Genomic DNA, 18,661 nt, shown 5'->3' with positions numbered 1-18,661 from the left:
AGATGTATATTAGGTAAAAGAAAAAAGTTCTTGACAACTACTTAAGTGAAAAGCACTTCAAACAATCAAGAAAGGCATTCTCAAATGTACTACATACCTATACATCCTAATGTAATCGAACTACATATCAGTGCTGCGTGCGTCTTATTTGCACGCGCACACACACACACACAGTATTACCTTGCTTGCTTTTGAAGGACTCTTGCAAGTCTTTTGAGAAGTATCTGGGGACGGACATTCAGTTGTGGACTCTGGATTTTCAGGATCAGGGTCTACAAACAAAAACACAGTAAAATGTAGCAATTTGATAAACAAGACTTTTGGAAACACTACTACTAAACAGTTTATGTTCAACTCTAAAGAACTATTTTTCAAGTTCTAAATGATACGATTCAACACTGCAAGCATGATACGAGGTCATCTGCTTACTGATCTTCCATTTTTCAGTGAAATAAAGGACCTTAAGTTGCAACTGAGGAATGATATTTGAATGAGATGGTGAGTATGGACTACAAAGTGATTCTCACCCTACAGATGAAGCAGATCCAAACATAATATTAAAAAATGGCTAAGAACTATTATGTGGATTAATTCAATGAATCCATTTTCTGGACTGATAGTAAGCCAACTTACCACTGTCCTTGTCTTTCCTATGATCACTGAGAAGTAAAGCTCTTTGATAACTTCGCTCCCTCACTTGTTCCACTGACGTTGAAGCAGTCCTTTAAAAAACAAACAAAATATTCTTTACATTAAAGAGGTCTAATTCCACACGTCATATGTCAGGATGCATATAATTTACACTCAAATATAGGACAAGAGAGCAGCTGTTTGGGCAAGAATACTATGTAGCAAACTCACCTGCTCTTGTATAGACAGTATACACAAAAGACAAAGGATGTTCCTATCTACATCAATGTAATCAGTTAATTAGGCTGTTCATTTTAGTAGATTCTCTCACTTTAAAAATGGATTAAGTTCAACAATTTCTGCAACATGTTCATCTTAACAGAAAAGGAAGTTAGAGCTAACAGAATTCCTGTTAATATGAAGAGAAGAGAGATTGGGATCCTTTTTTCTTACAACAGAAACTACATGGATGAGAAAGGGAAGGATGCTCTGCCACTGACAAACTGGACATTCAAAGTTGGTGGACATTTCTGAAAATTTAGGCCTCGTGCTCTGTGATTCCGTTTTACAAATGGAGAAGATAATATCACACAGGGTGATGTAATGACTAGTTCATTGTCATTTGTAAAGCAGTTCTCGAAGGTGCTACATGAGCACAGGTCTTTTTTTTTGGGCAGTGTCCAAGTCATATGGGCTAAAGTTGAGAGCAGTGCCAAGCCCTGGCAGGGGCAGTGGACAATACTGGAACTCTTCCTCTGCATTGTAAAATGTTTTGATTAGTTACCAGTGATGAATATATGGCATTACTCTACAGTGGTCTTGTTGGCTTCTGAAAAACATTTGGTTTCTTAAGTCTTGTAAGTAGATGAATTAATCATTAGGTACCACATGAACAGGCCTAAGTGTATTTAATGGATCATATATATATCACATACTAATTAGTAATACATTAAGCAAATGCATAATCAATATAAATTTAAACTTAGTTTAGTATGGTTCATCAAACTTTTGAATAACCATTTTCTGAGGAGTGCAAAATACCATTTTTGACTTACTAAGTATCCCTTGTTATTTCTCTTCTTGAAACATCCCTAATATTTGAGTGCAGAACAAGGATGAATTATCAATGAGGGATCACAATGTCCCCACCAAATATAATCAGGATAAACAAAGAAAGTCGTTGTCAAATATTTAAGATTGATAGTTATGTTATTGATAAAATAGATAAACACTTTATATAACCTAATGTGTATTGTGGAATCTTACATTTGGTCATAAATATTGTTAATCATTATTATATAATGAATCAAAGAAGAGGAGTGTTGCTAGACAGCAGGGTATAAAAGGGTGTACGCAGACTTAAGTTTTTGCCTTTGTCTGTGTATAGCCTTGTCTATATATACTCAGCGAGATCACTGACCAACCACACCTCAACTGATCACTAGGGTGTGGCACTCTGTACCTATGCTGAATTAAACCTGTTCCTTGGATCTGAACTCCGGAGTCAGCAGTGGTTTCTTCTGCCATCACCAAGCAGTATTTGTCTGCTTTGCTAGGTTTGTAAGATAACCCTGTAGACCTGGTTGGTAGTCCTGAAAATATACTGTAAGGTCTCTAATAATGCTTAATGGGGGGAAAATTAAGCAACATACAGTGTTCAGACTAGTACTTCTTTCTATCCTGTTTTCTCTTCCCCCATCACTCTATTTCTGCAGCCCAGCATCTCCCAGAGTTCTGGATATCTCAGTTGCTCTGCTATCTCTGCAGCTCTTGGAGGTGGATTAGTGTTATAGCACCACATGATCTGGTAAACACTTCCTCTGTTCCTGCTTGCTGCCAGACTCCGCCTCCACAGCAGCAGACAATAGTGCTTTCTTTTACTCCCACTCATTCTCCTATTTTAACTTTTCTGTCCAGTTTTCTTAGGCAGTGGAGGCAGTGTTCTCCCTCCTGTTCATTCTTCGTCCTGCTCCCTGGGTCAGTTAACCCTCCCTGAGCCTCCACTGCAGTCTCTCCTTGCCGGCTAAGCAGCCAAGAAAGCATTCAGTCAAATCCAAGTAGTGCTCTATATGTAAGGTAGGCTTCGCAAGCAGATGGTGAGTTGCACCCAGACTTCTGTCCCTAACTGTGTTAGGTCCCAGGGCTACAAGCTGGACAGGCAAGTGAGGTCCTCTACCCATCAAGGCAACTGCGACTCCAACGGGGGGAAAATGGACCAGGAACCCCAGAGTGCAGAGCAGGAAGAAACTCCAAAAGCAAAAAGGGAACTCTGCCCACTCGACTCAGGGGATTGTACAGAACATTCCTTCCTGAGCCAACCAGGTGGAATCTGACAAAAAATTCCCCACTCCAAGGGGGAATGGGACCCAATAGGAGAGGATTCTGAGACCGACCTCTCAAGAGGGCTCCAAGCCCTAAGGAAGGCAAGTTACAAAAGGCCTCACCAAAGCTGCAGCAGAGCTTTTACACTTCCAGAAGACACTAAAAAGATTTTTTAAAAAGAGAAAAAAGCACAAAAAATTCACGAGATAAAGTCTTCTGCCTTCTCCTCCTTCCCCACTGAAGAAGGTGAGCTGTCTGGATCTGAAACCTGAGCAGACTCCTGAAAATAAACCTCACCTTTCAAAATCCTCCTAAGGCTTCAACAGCCCTTCACCTCCTCCTTCAAGGAAGTGAAGGAGAATTAATGGAACAAGCCTGATAAGGGCAAGCATGTTAACAAGAGCAATCTCGGGCTCTATAATGTTCAAGAACCAAAGGATGATGCACTATAGCATCCTCCCTAGTGGAGGAATTCAATCCTAAGGAAGCCATGGATAGAAAGATGGGCTTTGAAGCCTCTTCTATCACCATCTGAGCATCCCGGGCAGCTACTTGCTTTGCAAGAGCATCTCCTTCCTGGCTGGAAGATCTCAAAGCCCTTAAGGACAGAGATCACCCTGAGTTTGGCTCAAATTTAAAGAGTCTCCCTAGCAAAAGCATTTATAGCTGATACCTCAATGGATTCAATAAGGTTCGCAACTCAAGCCATGGCTTCCAGCTCATCAGCCAGGTGCCACGTATGGCTCCGACCAGGGTGGATAAAAATAAGTGATTTTTAAAAATTTAAAATTATAAGTTTTTCTTTTTAAAAATAAACCTGTTTTAAATGAAATATGAATTTAAATACAAAATATGTTAAGTCCTAAACTACTTATAATCTCTTAAAACATCCATGAAGCTATCAAAAACTTTGACTTAACTTTTTTCTGTATAAAGAATGAAAAGTCTGACTTTTGAGGTCAAGTTTTATAAATATGGCATAAAATGTCATGTGCTGCATTAAGGGCTTGACCCTGGGGGGACCCAGAGGCTGTCCTACTAGGTATGAGAGACTAGCAAAGTCATCACAGGCATTGGGATCTGACCTCTGAGTCCCAGAGACACCATCATATCTCTCATCAAAATCATCCACTGAGCTCACCTGAATGGTTTCATAGTCCTATTTTTTACCTGAGCTCAAATTGGTTTACTCTCCAGCTCATGGAATAACAATGAAGTTGATGTACTCCAACCATTTAAGGTTGTTTTGTTTAATAAAAATAAATTTTTATGCTCGTGTGTGTTTAATTAAATTTTAGTTACAATCCAAATATAGCTTGACACAAATAAAGAGCAAAAAGTTAATTATCTAGTAAATAACCAGTATTATTCACTATTTTCTAACATACTAAAATGTACAATTAATCAGAATCTGAAAATATTAAGTTCTACCACATCCATTTTTCATCCACTCACCCAGTTCAATGACCACGTTAAAACAATCTGATTCAGAACAAAATATCTCATCTACATATGGAAGTGACAGAAAGTGTTTCCTCACAAGAAAGGTGTTCTTGGTTCTTACTCCATCTTTGCCATTGTACAGAAGCGCAAGGGGGGTGGAATCAGAGCTGTTCTCCATTTCAAAAGGCTCAAAACAAGTGGGTAAGAAAACAAGTTTTGGATGGAGACCCTATCCCTGTCCTAGGGAGAATTCTTAACTTCAGTAGATCTAGCAGAAGCATATCTCCATACTCCCATCATAAAGTGTCACTGCAGTCTTCTGAGGTTTGCCTATGGCAGGATACAACATTAGTACCGAACACTCCCATCTGGCCTGTCCTCAGACTCCAGGGTTTTTACAAAAATGGTGGTGGTGAGAATAGTGAGACTCAGATTGAAGGAACTCCCCTTTTCCCTCCTGACCAGAGCTCCAGTGCAGTAAGCAGTGCACAGGGCCACGTCTCAGACAATGAATCTTTTTAAGGCCCATGGCTTCATCATCCGTGCTAAGAAAAGTTCTCTGGTTCCATCCAGGAATTAATTTTCTTGCTCTAGAGCTGCAGATACTATGTTCCTAACTTCTAGGACTCCTGGTGTCCTGGATAGGGATCATTCCATGGTCACAATCATGCATCAGAAGTCTTCTAGTCTTCATATTAAGAGGTGTAGGACCACTCCCCGAAACAAGAGAGATCATGTACACGTTCTGACACAGGTGATCAACTCCTTACAATTGTTGTCAGCACAAAGCAATGTCTTCAAAGGTATGCCCATCTGTCTTCCAGATCCTTTAGTCTTTGCAATTGAGACCACTCTGGAGGATTGGGGAGCTCATTTAGAGATCCAGACACCCCAGGAAACCTGGAGCAAGGAAGAAATGGCTCATAGCATAAACCTAGAACTGAGAGCAGTTAAGCTAGCTTTCCTAAGGTTCCTGCTCAACCTAAGGGTGAACCACATCCTGGTTCAATCAGGCAACACTACTACCATCGCATATTTAAAAAGCCACAAGGGAACTACACATGGAAGCAATGGAAATAATGAGATGGGTAGAACAGTTCCTCCTTTCCCTCAGAGCACTCCACATTAAAGGGGACCTGAACCAGCAGGCAGACTGGGTCAACGGGTGCAGGGTCAACAACTTCGACTGATGTCTGAACCAGATGTTCAGCCCCCCTTCAACCGAGCTGTTCATGGATCATACAAACACAAAGAGGCCAAAATACTTCACAGTGGAGGCAGACCGCAGAGCCTTGGGGACAGATGCCTTATCGCACAGCTGGCTCCAGGGCCTCTTGTATGCATTTCTATCCTTTCCACTACTGGGGAGGGTGGTCCAGAAAAGAAAATGAGAACAGACAATGGTAATACTGATAACTCCTTTTTGGCCAAGGAGACCTGGGTTCTCAGACCTGATGCTGACACTGGACCCCCCACTCCAGCTTCCGCAGAGATTGGACATCTTCTCACAAGGTCCTCTTCTTCACCTGGACTCAAAGCAGCTTCAGCTAACAGCCTGGGTAGTGAGAGGTCTGTCCTCCAGAGTCATTAAGACATTGCTTTATCTAGAAGAGTAGAAGTGCTAAAAGTGTACTTTTCTATCTTGTCACAGTCAACAAAAGCCAAGAGCACAGTGCAAAATCCCAGAATTCCAAGAATACTAACCATTCAGGATTTCCTATAAGAAGGCATAGACCAAGGTCTTCAGCCCAGTACCATTGTGCCTCAGGTGTCTGCTATTTGCAGGAGCCTAAAACTCCCTGGAAGATTGAGCAGTCCGGTTAGCCAGATGTGTGGTCAGGCCACTCTTCCCAAAATGGGACCTTTCGCTAGTTCTGAGTGCCTTGACAAGCCATCTTTTTGAGCATCTGATGTTAGAGATGGCCTTTTATTTATCCATTGCAACTTGTTTCTTAGTAGCTGCCACATCCACCAGGAGAATGTCAGAGTTGCCAGCCTTATCTATACAGGAACCTTACTGCATGTTACATAAGGGCAAGGTGATGTTCAGGACACCAGAATCCCTTCTTCTCCTAAGGAAATGCCTCCTTCTGTGCTTCCCAAGAGGTTGTGCTTTTTTGTTCGGTCCAAAACCACAAGATCCAAATGAAAAGATGTGGCACACCTTAGATGTCAGAAGAGTGTTGAAAATCCCTCAAGCACACAGATTCCACACAAATCCTAAGACTCCCTATTTGTGCCCTTCCACCCAAAATGCCAGGGACTCAGAGCTTCCAAGTCCTTCATCACTAGGTAGCTTAGACAATGTATTGTGGAAGCCTACAAATCATCATCGGTTCCTGTGTCAGAAGGCATAATGGCATGCTCCATGAGAGCCATAGCAACCTCATGACTGGAACAAGCGAGCATGTCCACTGGAAATATATGAAGCAGCCACATGGTTTATAGCTAGCACTATTATCTTCTGCAGAGGCCTACTTTAGCAGGAAAGTGCTCCATACAGGGGCTTGGAAATCAGAGACTTTCAAGTGAACTCTCAAAAAGGATGGTACTTCTTTCCTACCAAACTTTTTTTTCATAACCCTCCCTACATCTTTTCATTGCTTGCTATTTCCCAGATGTCCTGAATTGTGGAAGATACTAGGTTGCAGAACAAAAAATGTCTTACCAATAATTTCCTTTCTGCTATCAGCATCTCCTATTATTTTACCCACTCTGGATGGTTCAGGAGTCAAGAGTCAGATATTATGTGGAACTGTTACCATATGACCATCTTCCTTGGTCTAATGTATATAGTTATTTCATCATCTCTGGAATATTTATTAATGATGTTATGCAAGTTTTATAGCTTGGGAATAACTCATCTGGCAGCAAGCAGGAGCAGAGAGGGCAGGGCCAGACTGGATGGTGTCAAAATGTCAATCCGCCTCCATGAGCTGTAGAGAGAGGAGAGCACCCCAGAATTGTGGGACTAGCAGAAAGGAAATTATTGGTAAAAAGTTGTCCATTCTCCCTGTATCTTCAGTTTTTGCTGGTTGATTGCTTTATCTTTGCGGTTCTTCAGGTGCCTCCCTTTACATCCTAATACACTAATTTATGCATGATCCCCCATTGCTAAGTTAATTTTTAAGTACTCCTTTAAAAACCTGCCTAAAGTTTTGTGAAGTCCAGCTGTGAGAATTCTGCTGCTCAATAGAGGCAGCCTGAGTACCTTCTGAGCAGAAGTGGATCTTCCAGCTCAGCTTCTCAGCCCATGGTCAGCTGAAGCTTTGGGGGAACTTCTCTACAGTAGAAAAATGTGATGAAAGTTCTCCATTGTTGCTAACACCAGATCACCATTACCTGTGCTAGCAACATTAGGAACCCTACTGTAGATGAGATGCTGCTCTGTCCAAAAAGTGTAGTTTAAAAATACTCTATTTTATGTGGAAAGTTACAATCTTGACCTTTCCTCCTGCCATCCTATCTAGACTTCTATAAACACAGAAACAAGAAATATTGATTTGTTTCACCTCAGCTAAATATGACTATTTACTAACACACCTCCTCACCATACTGCATTTTAAAATATTTAAGTACTGAATAATCCACGTGCAAACTTTCAGTGACAGGACCGACTGTGTATACATTATTCTAATCACTTCCCTGAGGAATCTATTCTCTGTGATTGTAAGGAAAACGGAATTAAAATATTTGTTCAGTCGTTTGAAAGCAAGGCTTCTGGCCAAAACTTATTTTGTATGAAGTAAATGTAGATTAGATATTCTGTTCAAACATGTATCATTTATTTATTTATAAATTGTATCCCATTGCCTTAGCTCTTAAGTTATCCAACCGCAGCACACTAACAAAATACAAAATATCAAAATACATGTTTGACAAAATTAGATTCTATAAAATGCCCCCATATCTGTTACTAAAATAAACTGTTGCTATCAAGAATTCACAGCACTTACAATTTTACATAATGCATATGTAGTATTTCCTAGACACACTATAAATTTAGAGTGAAAATGTAGCAGATTGCTTCTTCAATTGTCTATTTGGCTACACAAACACATTTTCTGAACATGCAACCTGTGCTAAATGGCTTACCATTGAACTTCTGGTTCATTCTTCTCACTGGAAGAAGCTTCTTTAGTTGGACAGTTGTTGCCAGTTTCTTCTGGAGTTGTATTATAAACAGTAGCTGGCAATGGTAAAGGTAGATTAGCAGTGTTATCAATTTGCTCCCCATTTTCACCACTGTTATACCCATCATTAGCACCATTGTTACTGCTTATACTTCCTCCACCAGGAGCATGAGGAGATACGGTAACCAGAGAAAAGCTCTCGGTCTTGGAACCACTTTTTCTAGCTTCTCGTTGTCTCTTTCGGTATTCTAATAAAGACACCTATGGAAAAAACATAAGAGGAAAAGTTTACTCATTTTTCTTTACAACAGTTATCTTCTGATTGCTGATAAAATTAAAATAAAATCTACAGAGCAGTTCTCTTTAAATAACTTCAAATGGATATACCGCTTGCATTGTCTCTAAAATATAAGAGGAGGTAAGTTAGTAGGGCTAATGATACTCTTTTCTGGAGATTTACAGAATTATTATTTACTTTGGTTTCTAGTGAATAGAACAAGAGTACAGGGAGAGGAAGCATGTATTTCTTACCCTAGGAAAAGGGGGAGAATGGATCTGGGGCAGTGAGTGTGGGAAGGTCCCGCTATGCAGAAGCTGTACTGTTGTGGACTGCACTGTAAATACTGGGACTTCAAGCTACCATGTGATAGTAGTGGTGGCCATTTTAAACTATTTTATTTTTACGGTTTTACCCCAATGTATTTGCATTTAAAACAAAACAGCAGGCTGATGGTTTGTTCTGATATACGTGTGTTGCAAATCTTTGATTTGTAACACCCGTATTTGATTGTCATTATTTAAAGAAAAAGTTATGGAAATCTGAATTATTTCCAATTCATGCCTTTTATTTTCAATTAACCCTTTATTACATAATAAAAGTAAAGATTCAGCATACATTATTACACAACATTTTTTGTCAAAATTTGTTTTATTTCATTACTGAAGAACATGATGTACATTAAAGAAAATTTTAAAGTTTTTATATATATTTGCAACTTTCGAAAGTCTCCTTAAAATATAATAGCAACCAATAAATTTTTAAACAGACAGTGCTTTTTACGCTTCCTCCTCTTCAGGAGGAAAATCTGTGCAAAGCTGCTTTTAGTGTGCACCTTTGGGTTTGAAACAGAAAGCTGAAATACTGATATTAAGGCCTGGACAGTATTTTTTTCCATTAAGAAATCAGCCTTCTGTGCAAGTTAGGTTTAACCCCTTTATGCTTTCATGTCTATTAAGGCAACCTGCGCTAAGCCTTATCTTCATAAAACCCAAACCCAGGGAACAAAAGTGCCACAAAAGAAAATGCGTCAGATACTGGGGCAAATTCTCAGCTGGTATAAATTGGCATAGTACCACTAAAGAAAATAAAATTACTGAAGCTACGCAGATTTACAACTGTTGAGATTCTGACCAACTATATATACACACACACACACAGATGGCCAAGATTTAAAAAAAACCCAGAAGCTTAAAATTAGTATCCTGAATCCATATTTGGGCACAACTGATTTTCAAAAATGCTGAGTACCAACAGCTCCCACTTAAGTCATTGTGAGAGAGGAGGAAGCAGTTGAACTATGGACATTTCCACTAAGTTTGACACACGGAATTAGGGTTTGTCTACACAGAGCGCTGCAGTGGTGCAGCTGCACTGCATTTGGTGAAGACGCTCTATGCCAACGGGAGACCACTCTCCCATCGGCATAATAAAACCACCTCCGCAAGCAGCAGCAGCTATGTTGGCAGCAGAAGTTCTCCCGCTGACATAGCGCTGTCCATACCAGCGCTTATATTGGTGTAACTTATGTTGCTCGGTGGGGTAGTTTATTCACATCCCTGAGCGACATACACTATGTCTACCCTATAGTGTAAGTGTTGCCTTATCCTTCTTCATGTGTTTACTGTTTTGTAAATTAAGAGAAATGGTGGGAAATTAGAAAAGACTGTGACCAGTGATATGATTCATCCAAGGAAATTAAGGTCACTTTATTTTGAAAAAGATGGATAGTCTCAGCATTTAGTTGACTTGCAAATGGTTCCAATGGTGAAGGCCTCGTATTTTTTCCATTAGGATATGAAGACTGAGGATGCATTCTACCTGGGGAGGGAGTGAGACAGGGCAAGACTCCCTCCCCAATACCCAAACTCATAAAAAAACTAAACAGAATCCAGATACTCATTTTGCTCAAAGTAGTCCTTTATGCAAGAATCTAATTATGCAGTAGAGAAGCTTGAGGCCATCAACGTCCTCTGCATGATAACAAGAGGAATGGTCTCTATCCATAACTGGGCTTAAAATTTTCTCTCCATATGTCACAATTCTACCACAGCCAGAGGATTTCTGTAGGTAGTGCACCAGTGATCTTCCCCAAAGTTCATCTGCTTTCCAAAGTAATTTTTCACCATCTCTCATTTTCATACTTCATTTAACAAATATTTGATTCTTCAGATGAGATCCCAGCTCCTTGATGTAAGAGCAGTACAACTTGTGCCAGAACAAGAACAGTTCTTGAGGGTATACTCCATATTCTTCATCAGGAAGAAAAAGTCAGAAATGTATTATGTTCTAGAGCTGATGGAATCGCAACATGTATAAGAAAACTGCTTTTCTGGACAGAGACCCTATGCTTACCACTCATTATAATGTTGCAGCATCTCTGTTACCATAGTATATGAGTGTCTCAATCTTTAACTTGCTTCTCCTCACAGCACATCTGTGTGATAGGGAAATCATATTCCCAGTTTACAGATTGGGAGCTGAGCACAGACCAAGTGACTTGCCTGCAGTCATACAGGAAGTCTGTGGTGGAGCATGGAATTGAAGTGTGCCTTGTGAATCCCACTCTAGCACCCAAACTACTGAACCCTCCATATGTCTAACAGAAGTGTAATTTAATATATCGGTCCAGAATATGGTAGCTGTTTCTTCAGGTTCTACTATGGTCATGAACACTATCAATACATGGCCTCTTGGTCTTCTATCTGCATCCAGAGCTTTCTGAAACATTCTATTAATGATAGTAGCCAGTCTTAAGGGTCCCCGAGCATACACGTACTCTTGCCTAGGTAATATATAAATCCAGACATTGTTCAGCAAAACAGTTCTCTACTCTGAAGATGCTCGTGAATTTAGAGATCTGAGAGCTTGTCTACGCATGACCCTTACTATGGAATACGGTATGGTTTGAATGTAAAGCAGAATAGTTGTTCTGAAATAACTTATTTTGGAATGAGTGTCTACATATGGATTTCTCCAGAATAACTCTCGTTGACATGCCCTGATCCGAAATGTACAACTTGGGAGGAGAGAGAGATACCAGTAAGGAAAGACTTACCAAGATCTCCTCCTATATATACACATCATTATTAGGATCTGTTTCCATTATTTGGAACTGAGTGTTTTGTTTAGGGGTAGTCTCATCTACACATGAGGAAGATTCAGAGATTACCATTAGCAGAATGGGATATGCTTGTATTCCTTGGGCAATAAAGTGCAGATTCTGTAATCCCATCAGTTATGATGTCAGAGGTGAAGTCTGATCAGTCATCCTCTCTAGAGAAGAGTCCTCAAAATTCATGCAAGTCTTCTAGTCTGAGAGTTCTCTTTCAACTGGTGTTGAAGTTGAACTTAAGCATACATTTTTCTAGAGTTGAGGGCAATCTAGCTCTCTTGACCTTTCAAAAGGAAGCCTTGAACTCCCATGTTGTGATACAGTTGACTAACATGACAGCAGTATTGTATACCAATCAATACATGAGAAGCTCCATCATCCACGTAGAAGTCATTTCCTGGATTGGCCAGAATCTCTCCTAACCTCTTCTCTTAATGTCAGCAATCAATAAGCCAGGTAGGTATTAGAAAACCTGTACATTTGGAATAGTCATTTGCAGTTCAAGGGTATAGCTAAATATTGCATTTGGCAATGTGTTGAAAGCCCAAGGTTTTGCAACAAAATGCACTGTATCCACAGAAACCGTGACCATTAAAGATACCAGATAAACATCAAAGCATTTTCTTGTTCTAGACTGGTGCAATCTGTGGTCTGGAAGTTATTGTACCATATCATGAAATACACATGGATAAAACCACTGGCTGCTTTAAGACTTGACATCTTGTCTTAGTTTTTTTAAATTTTCCTTTGGAAAGAAGTTCCCTTATGGAGGGGATAAAGCATGTATTTCGCTGATGCCACCTCAGTATGTACTATCTTTGGGTTCCTGCATTTGATAAAATTTTGGAGTCTGCACAGTGAGCCTCTTGCCCATGTCTAGAAACTCTTAGGCTGCCACAATAATATTGAACAAGTACACACCTATGACTACTTTGATCTTAGAAGTAAGGTACTTAACTTGACCCTCCTATTAGTGTGCTTCTACAAAATGGTCTTAGATGCCTTGATTCCAGTTTGGTAATGACTTTTCTCCTCATGACAGGAAAAGATTTTCCTGCAATTCTCTCTCAGGACGCTCTTCCTCAGTTTTTATGAATTTCTCTCTTTTTTGATACAGAAGGAAGAATAAAGAAATCTGATGTTTCTTTGATTTCTTTTTGTGCTCTTTGGACTTTTTAGCCCTCCTTTGATTTCTTAGCTTTGGTGGGAGAGAAACAGGGGTTGCAATTTTGTCTGCTTTTTTTGGAAATTTCTCTTCTGTGAAACTACATTTTCTTTTTCATCAGAAGATGAGTAAGTGGTATGGTAGACATAAACCTTACACTACAGTACTTTTGAGAACATTCCTCATCAGTGAAAGGAGCGGGTAGGAAATCAGCATACTTTTTTAAAGTTGTAAACACTGATTTTAGGACTGTGGATGGAGTAGAGAAATCCCTTTGTTGCATAGCTGGCTATGCCTGGATTTAAAGACAATGAGGTTCACTTAAGCATCAGATGAGGATGAATGGCAAAGTAGTTGCAGGAGTTTATAGCTATTTGGCTTCAACTGAGATCAGGTTCCTTCCCTTCATCTTCAAGGTGCTTTGGAAAGAAAAAGGCTGTAGTGACATGACTGGGAACAACCATGCCTATCAATGTCAGAGTAACACAGCTCGCCTTCAGTATCTAGCTGCAGATGTATCTCGCAATCTGAGCACAGCCTGGACTCAAATTTCCTTTTTCCTGAGATGATCTGCCATGTTGGAGGGGGTAAAAAAAGAGGAACAGAGAAAAGCGGGGTTTGAAAAAAGGAAGAGGAAATCTATAACAGCTACTGACTATGGGGGCAGAACTTCTGGCAGGTTGCCAGGTGAGAGAGACCATCATGCCCAGTGTTCCTGTTCCCCATTCTGTAAGGAGAGAGAAGGGGTATAACTCAACACAGTAACATCTACCGAAGACATTATGCAGGAGAACTTTTAGTGCTGGTAATGGCTGACAGTTATAAATGGCCCTATAGCCATACATACCCTAAATGTACTTTAACTATTTCATTTAAATATTCTTTAAAATTTAAAAATGAGTAGTTTTGGTTCATGTCAATTTAAAATTTAGCTCTAAACCTGAATTTTCTAAATGTACATTTTTTACAAAATCTAAAACCAACAGAACAGTTTCTGTGAAGTTTTCCCTGAAGTAACTGCAGCACTAAAAGCCTTAAAGTAAAACTGATCGGTGTCAATTGATTTTCATTGTCCAAGCTGAGAACCAACAAATTAAGTAGTGAAATGTAAACTGGACTTCTAAAAGTCTGTTTTAATAAATTAATACTGTGAGTTTGTTTCTTTGTTTGCTACATATGATTTTTAAGCTGACAGAATCCCTTCAACTACAGTATTGTGATATTTTGGGATATAAGCAGGTATATTGATTTTCAGGTATGAAAATCAGAGGTTCCTTTTTAAAAAGGTAATCTGTCAATCATATAATGAAAATATCATCTGCATTGTAATACCTGTAAAAACTGATCGATAATAAATTTGTTTTTATTAATGTGGTTATTTATTCTCATAACAGTTATGCAGGTACTGGACTATATAAAATAAATCATGAATGATGCTTAAAGTTGTAACCTTTTTCTTTTGTGGAGGATTCTGGGGTGTGCAATTTCCATCCATCAAGATGTCGTTATTGACAGTCCTTCCAAAGCCAGATGCAATTCCATCTTCTGAAGTACAAAAAACAGATGCTTCCATAAACATGCCTCTTGCATCATCTTGAATCAGGCACTTTGACTCACTTATTCTGAATCCACCTCCTACTTCCAACTGATGTGAAGGTGTCAAGTCCCTCAAATTAGAATTCATTGAAAAATGTATACCTGTCCTGTCTGGGCTTTTTACCCATGTAGAATAAATTGTACCCCGACCACACTGAGCAGTTTCTAGTTGGCTGTTAGAATCAGTCCTATCATGTGAGGGGGCTTCCAAGTTTTTATGCAGTGTACTTTGCTCAATTACTTCGAGTCCCAGCTGAAGGTCTGATGCAGATTCCTTTTCTCCAGTGCACTGCCTGGTGACATCGGTCCTATTCCTTGGACTAGAATATCCAATAGTCTTTATTTCTTGCAGGCCCATTTCTGTCAGACTGGAATTTCTGAAAGAATTTAGTGCTAGAATTGTGGATGATCTGTCAAATCCCTGCATGAAAAAATAAAAATAAAAGAGTATATAGTAGATATTGACTATTTTTTCCACAAGGTAACTTTTCTTCTTATACTATTACATGTAATATAATTGAAGCTTCACTAGTGACTGCATCCTTAAAGCAGAATTAAATCCCTTTTAGTTACGGAAACAAATGTTTTTAATCAGAATTAGACCATTTACTCTCAGAGGGCACATTTAAGAGGCACGTTCAAAATTACCCATCCCCCTCCCTTTTTTTTTTTTAAATTCCTTCCTTACCACCATCTTAACGCATGAACATTTCAGAAGAGAAACAAACAAACAATCTCATGGATAAGCTAGTTTTTAAATCATCGTGTTTCTACTTTTGCTATATATGTTGATAGATATAACTTTTTAATCAAATAAAGATTTCTGAATTTGTTTGCAACGTTAAAATACTGGTGTTAAATTTTAGATGTCAGCTCTTATGACAAAGAAATCTTAACAGAAGCAGGATTCCTGGTCCTAAAGAGCTAAAGTCACATATGGCAGGCTCCTTTCTAAGTAGTGCTTTACCTAACAAGTGCAAGAGGGTTCCCTACTACCAGGCCCGCCAACAGGGAGGTGGGGGTCAACTGCACCGGGGCCCAGTGATTTAAAAGGGCCCACGTAGATGGGATAGATAATTTTTATTAAAAACATACGTATGATTTAAAAAAAAAATCTGTTTTTTCTGCTGCTGCTACTCTGTACAGAGTGCCATTCCTCATTGTGACAGTAACAGTTTGCCAGAGCGCTGCTGCACCCTGCTCATCTGGACAGGGAGACTCTGAAGAGGAACAAGGTCCTTCTGTGCTACCAGATTTCCTCCCTCAGGGCTGCAGCTCCTTGCCAAACACAAGCCAGCCAGTTCAGCCACCCAGTTAAGCCATCCTAAGTTTCCCCCTTCGCTGCTGATAGCACTGGCTCATGAACTGCTACCATGAGTGCAGGATGAGGGACAACCTTTACTGCTCAGCCATGGAACAAGATGCAGGTTTTCCCTCAGTCTTCACCCCTGGTTGCCTCCCCGGAGATCTCCCGGTAGATTTGGCACACCATGCCTGCTATCTCCTCATTGCTCTGGGTGATGATGTCCCAAGTCTTGTATTGTATATTTTAACTTTGTTGGTCATATTCAGTTACATTCTGTATATCAGTTTTTTCCTTGTCTTTTACACATGAATCACAATTAGGTGTTTAATTAGCCTACTTGATACTTTAGGTGTTTTCTTTCTTTGTGCTTCTTTAAATGTTTTATATATAATTAATTTCATTCCATAATGTATTTCTTTAATTTAAATATATAATTCAAGATAACAAATTCTACATCTTATATTTAGGATCACGATTTGTTTAATACTGATACTGTAACTGGAAAAAAAAAAGTTCAAGCAATGCCACAACTTATGCATAGAGCGTTCTAATGTGTTATCAATAGGATAAAAAGTAGTGTCATAAACCCCAGCCATCCCTTTCTAGAGAGTGTTCTGCCCTGGGGCCTGGAATTGCTATCGCAGACCTGCCTACTACCACTGACAGTCTAAATGTTTTCAAGAGAGAAATACCTTTCTAGGCATCACAGAATACCACCTTATGCGAAAACTATACAAGCCCCGTGTCTAAGAATAATCAGTTAAAATATGAAGTACTCATTTAAATGAGCTTTACAGTTTATATATTTAACTGACATGAAAATTCGACAACCATGTAAAAGCAGCAAAGAATCCTGTGGCACCTTATAGACTAACAGACGTTTTGAAGCATGAGCTTTCGTGGGTGAATACCCACTTCGTCAGATGCATGTAGTGGAAAGTTCCAGGGGCAGGTATGTATATGCAGGCAAGCTAGAGATAATGAGGCAGTTCAATCAGGGAGGATGAGACCCTGTTCTAGCAGTGAGATGTGAAAACCAAGGGAGGAGAAACTGGTTTTGTAATTGGCAAGCCATTCACAGTCTTTGTTTAATCCTGAGCTGATGGTGTCAAATTTGCAGATGAACTGAAGCTCAGCAGTTTCTCTTTGAAGTCTGCTCCTGAAGTTTTTTTGCTGCAGGATGGCCACCTTAAGGTCTGCTATAGTGCGGCCAGTGAGATTGAAGTGTTCTCCTACAGGTTTTTGTATATTGCCATTCCTAATATCTGATTTGTGTCCGTTTATCCTTTTCCATAGCGACTGTCCAGTCTGGCCGATGTACATAGCAGAGGGGCATTGCTGGCATATGATGGCGTATATTACATTGGTGGAGGTGCAGGTGAATGAACCGGTGATGGTGTGGCTGATCTGGTTAGGTCCTGTGATGGTGTCGCTGGTGTAGATATGTGGGCAGAGTTGGCATCGAGGTTTGTTGCATGGATTGGTTCCTGAGCTAGAGATACTATGGTGCAGTGTGCGGTTACTGGTGAGAATATGTTTCAGGTTGGCAGGTTGCCTGTGAGCGAGGACTGGCCTGCCATCCAAGGCCTGTGAAAGTGTGGGATCCATGCAACAAACCTCGATGCCAACTCTACCCACATATCTACACCAGCAACACCATCACAGGACCTAACCAGATCAGCCACACCATCACCGGTTCATTCACCTGCACCTCCACCAATGTAATATACGCCATCATATGCCAGCAATGCCCCTCTGCTACGTACATCGGCCAAACTGGACAGTCGCTACGGAAAAGGATAAACGGACACAAATCAGATATTAGGAATGGCAACATACAAAAACCTGTAGGAGAACACTTCAACCTCGCTGGCCACACTATAGCAGACCTTAAGGTGGCCATCCTGCAGCAAAAAAACTTCAGGAGCAGACTTCAAAGAGAAACTGCTGAGCTTCAGTTCATCTGCAAATTTGACACCATCAGCTCAGGATTAAACAAAGACTGTGAATGGCTTGCCAATTACAAAACCAGTTTCTCCTCCCTTGGTTTTCACATCTCACTGCTAGAACAGGGTCTCATCCTCCCTGATTGAACTGCCTCATTATCTCTAGCTTGCCTGCATATACATACCTGCCCCTGGAACTTTCCACTACATGCATCTGACGAAGTGGGTATTCACCCACGAAAGCTCATGCTTCAAAACGTCTGTTAGTCTATAAGGTGCCACAGGATTCTTTGCTGCTTTTACAGATCCAGACTAACACAGCTACCCCTCTGATATTCGACAACCATGTTAATTCTAACCTACAAGATGTACTTAACATCAACACGCATCACTGAATAATTGTTTCCACACGTTCAGAGGTACATTTTAAGTCATTCTTAAGACTCCGATTAGAATATACAAGGTGAATTTCTCAAGAACTACTTTTAGCTGAATGTGTAAGACATAACAGTATTAGAAGTATGTATAAATAACCTTTACTGATCATATCTAGACATTTCAGTGCTTAGGGGTTTGGAATTTTTTTAATATTAACACTGTAGCTAATTATTTAACCAACTTCAACTCTTAAATTTTGTTGCTGGTAAGCTACAAAATAATGCACTGTTTATGATTGTCTTCTTCTGGAAGAAATTTCATTTATATGTTCTCAAATGTACGGATCATGT

General features: G+C 39.9%; 1 protein-coding gene across 3 annotated transcripts in view; it reads right to left on the bottom strand.

Annotated features, from left to right (window-relative positions):
- Positions 1-18,661, bottom strand: part of KMT2E (lysine methyltransferase 2E (inactive)) — a 122,007-nt gene that overhangs the window by 3,520 nt on the left and 99,826 nt on the right. For all 3 annotated transcript variants that reach the window (XM_050925279.1, XM_050925270.1, XM_050925289.1), the window contains 4 exons: positions 14,536-15,102; positions 8,491-8,789; positions 634-722; positions 181-272 (listed from right to left, as the gene is read on the bottom strand). In XM_050925279.1, the coding sequence (XP_050781236.1) occupies positions 181-272; positions 634-722; positions 8,491-8,789; positions 14,536-15,102 (1,047 nt within the window). The remainder of the gene's footprint in view (positions 1-180; positions 273-633; positions 723-8,490; positions 8,790-14,535; positions 15,103-18,661) is intronic.

This window comes from Gopherus flavomarginatus, chromosome 1 (assembly GCF_025201925.1).
Source record: "Gopherus flavomarginatus isolate rGopFla2 chromosome 1, rGopFla2.mat.asm, whole genome shotgun sequence".
Lineage (NCBI taxonomy): Eukaryota > Metazoa > Chordata > Testudines > Testudinidae > Gopherus > Gopherus flavomarginatus.
This window is presented reverse-complemented; position numbering and strand designations above follow the sequence as displayed.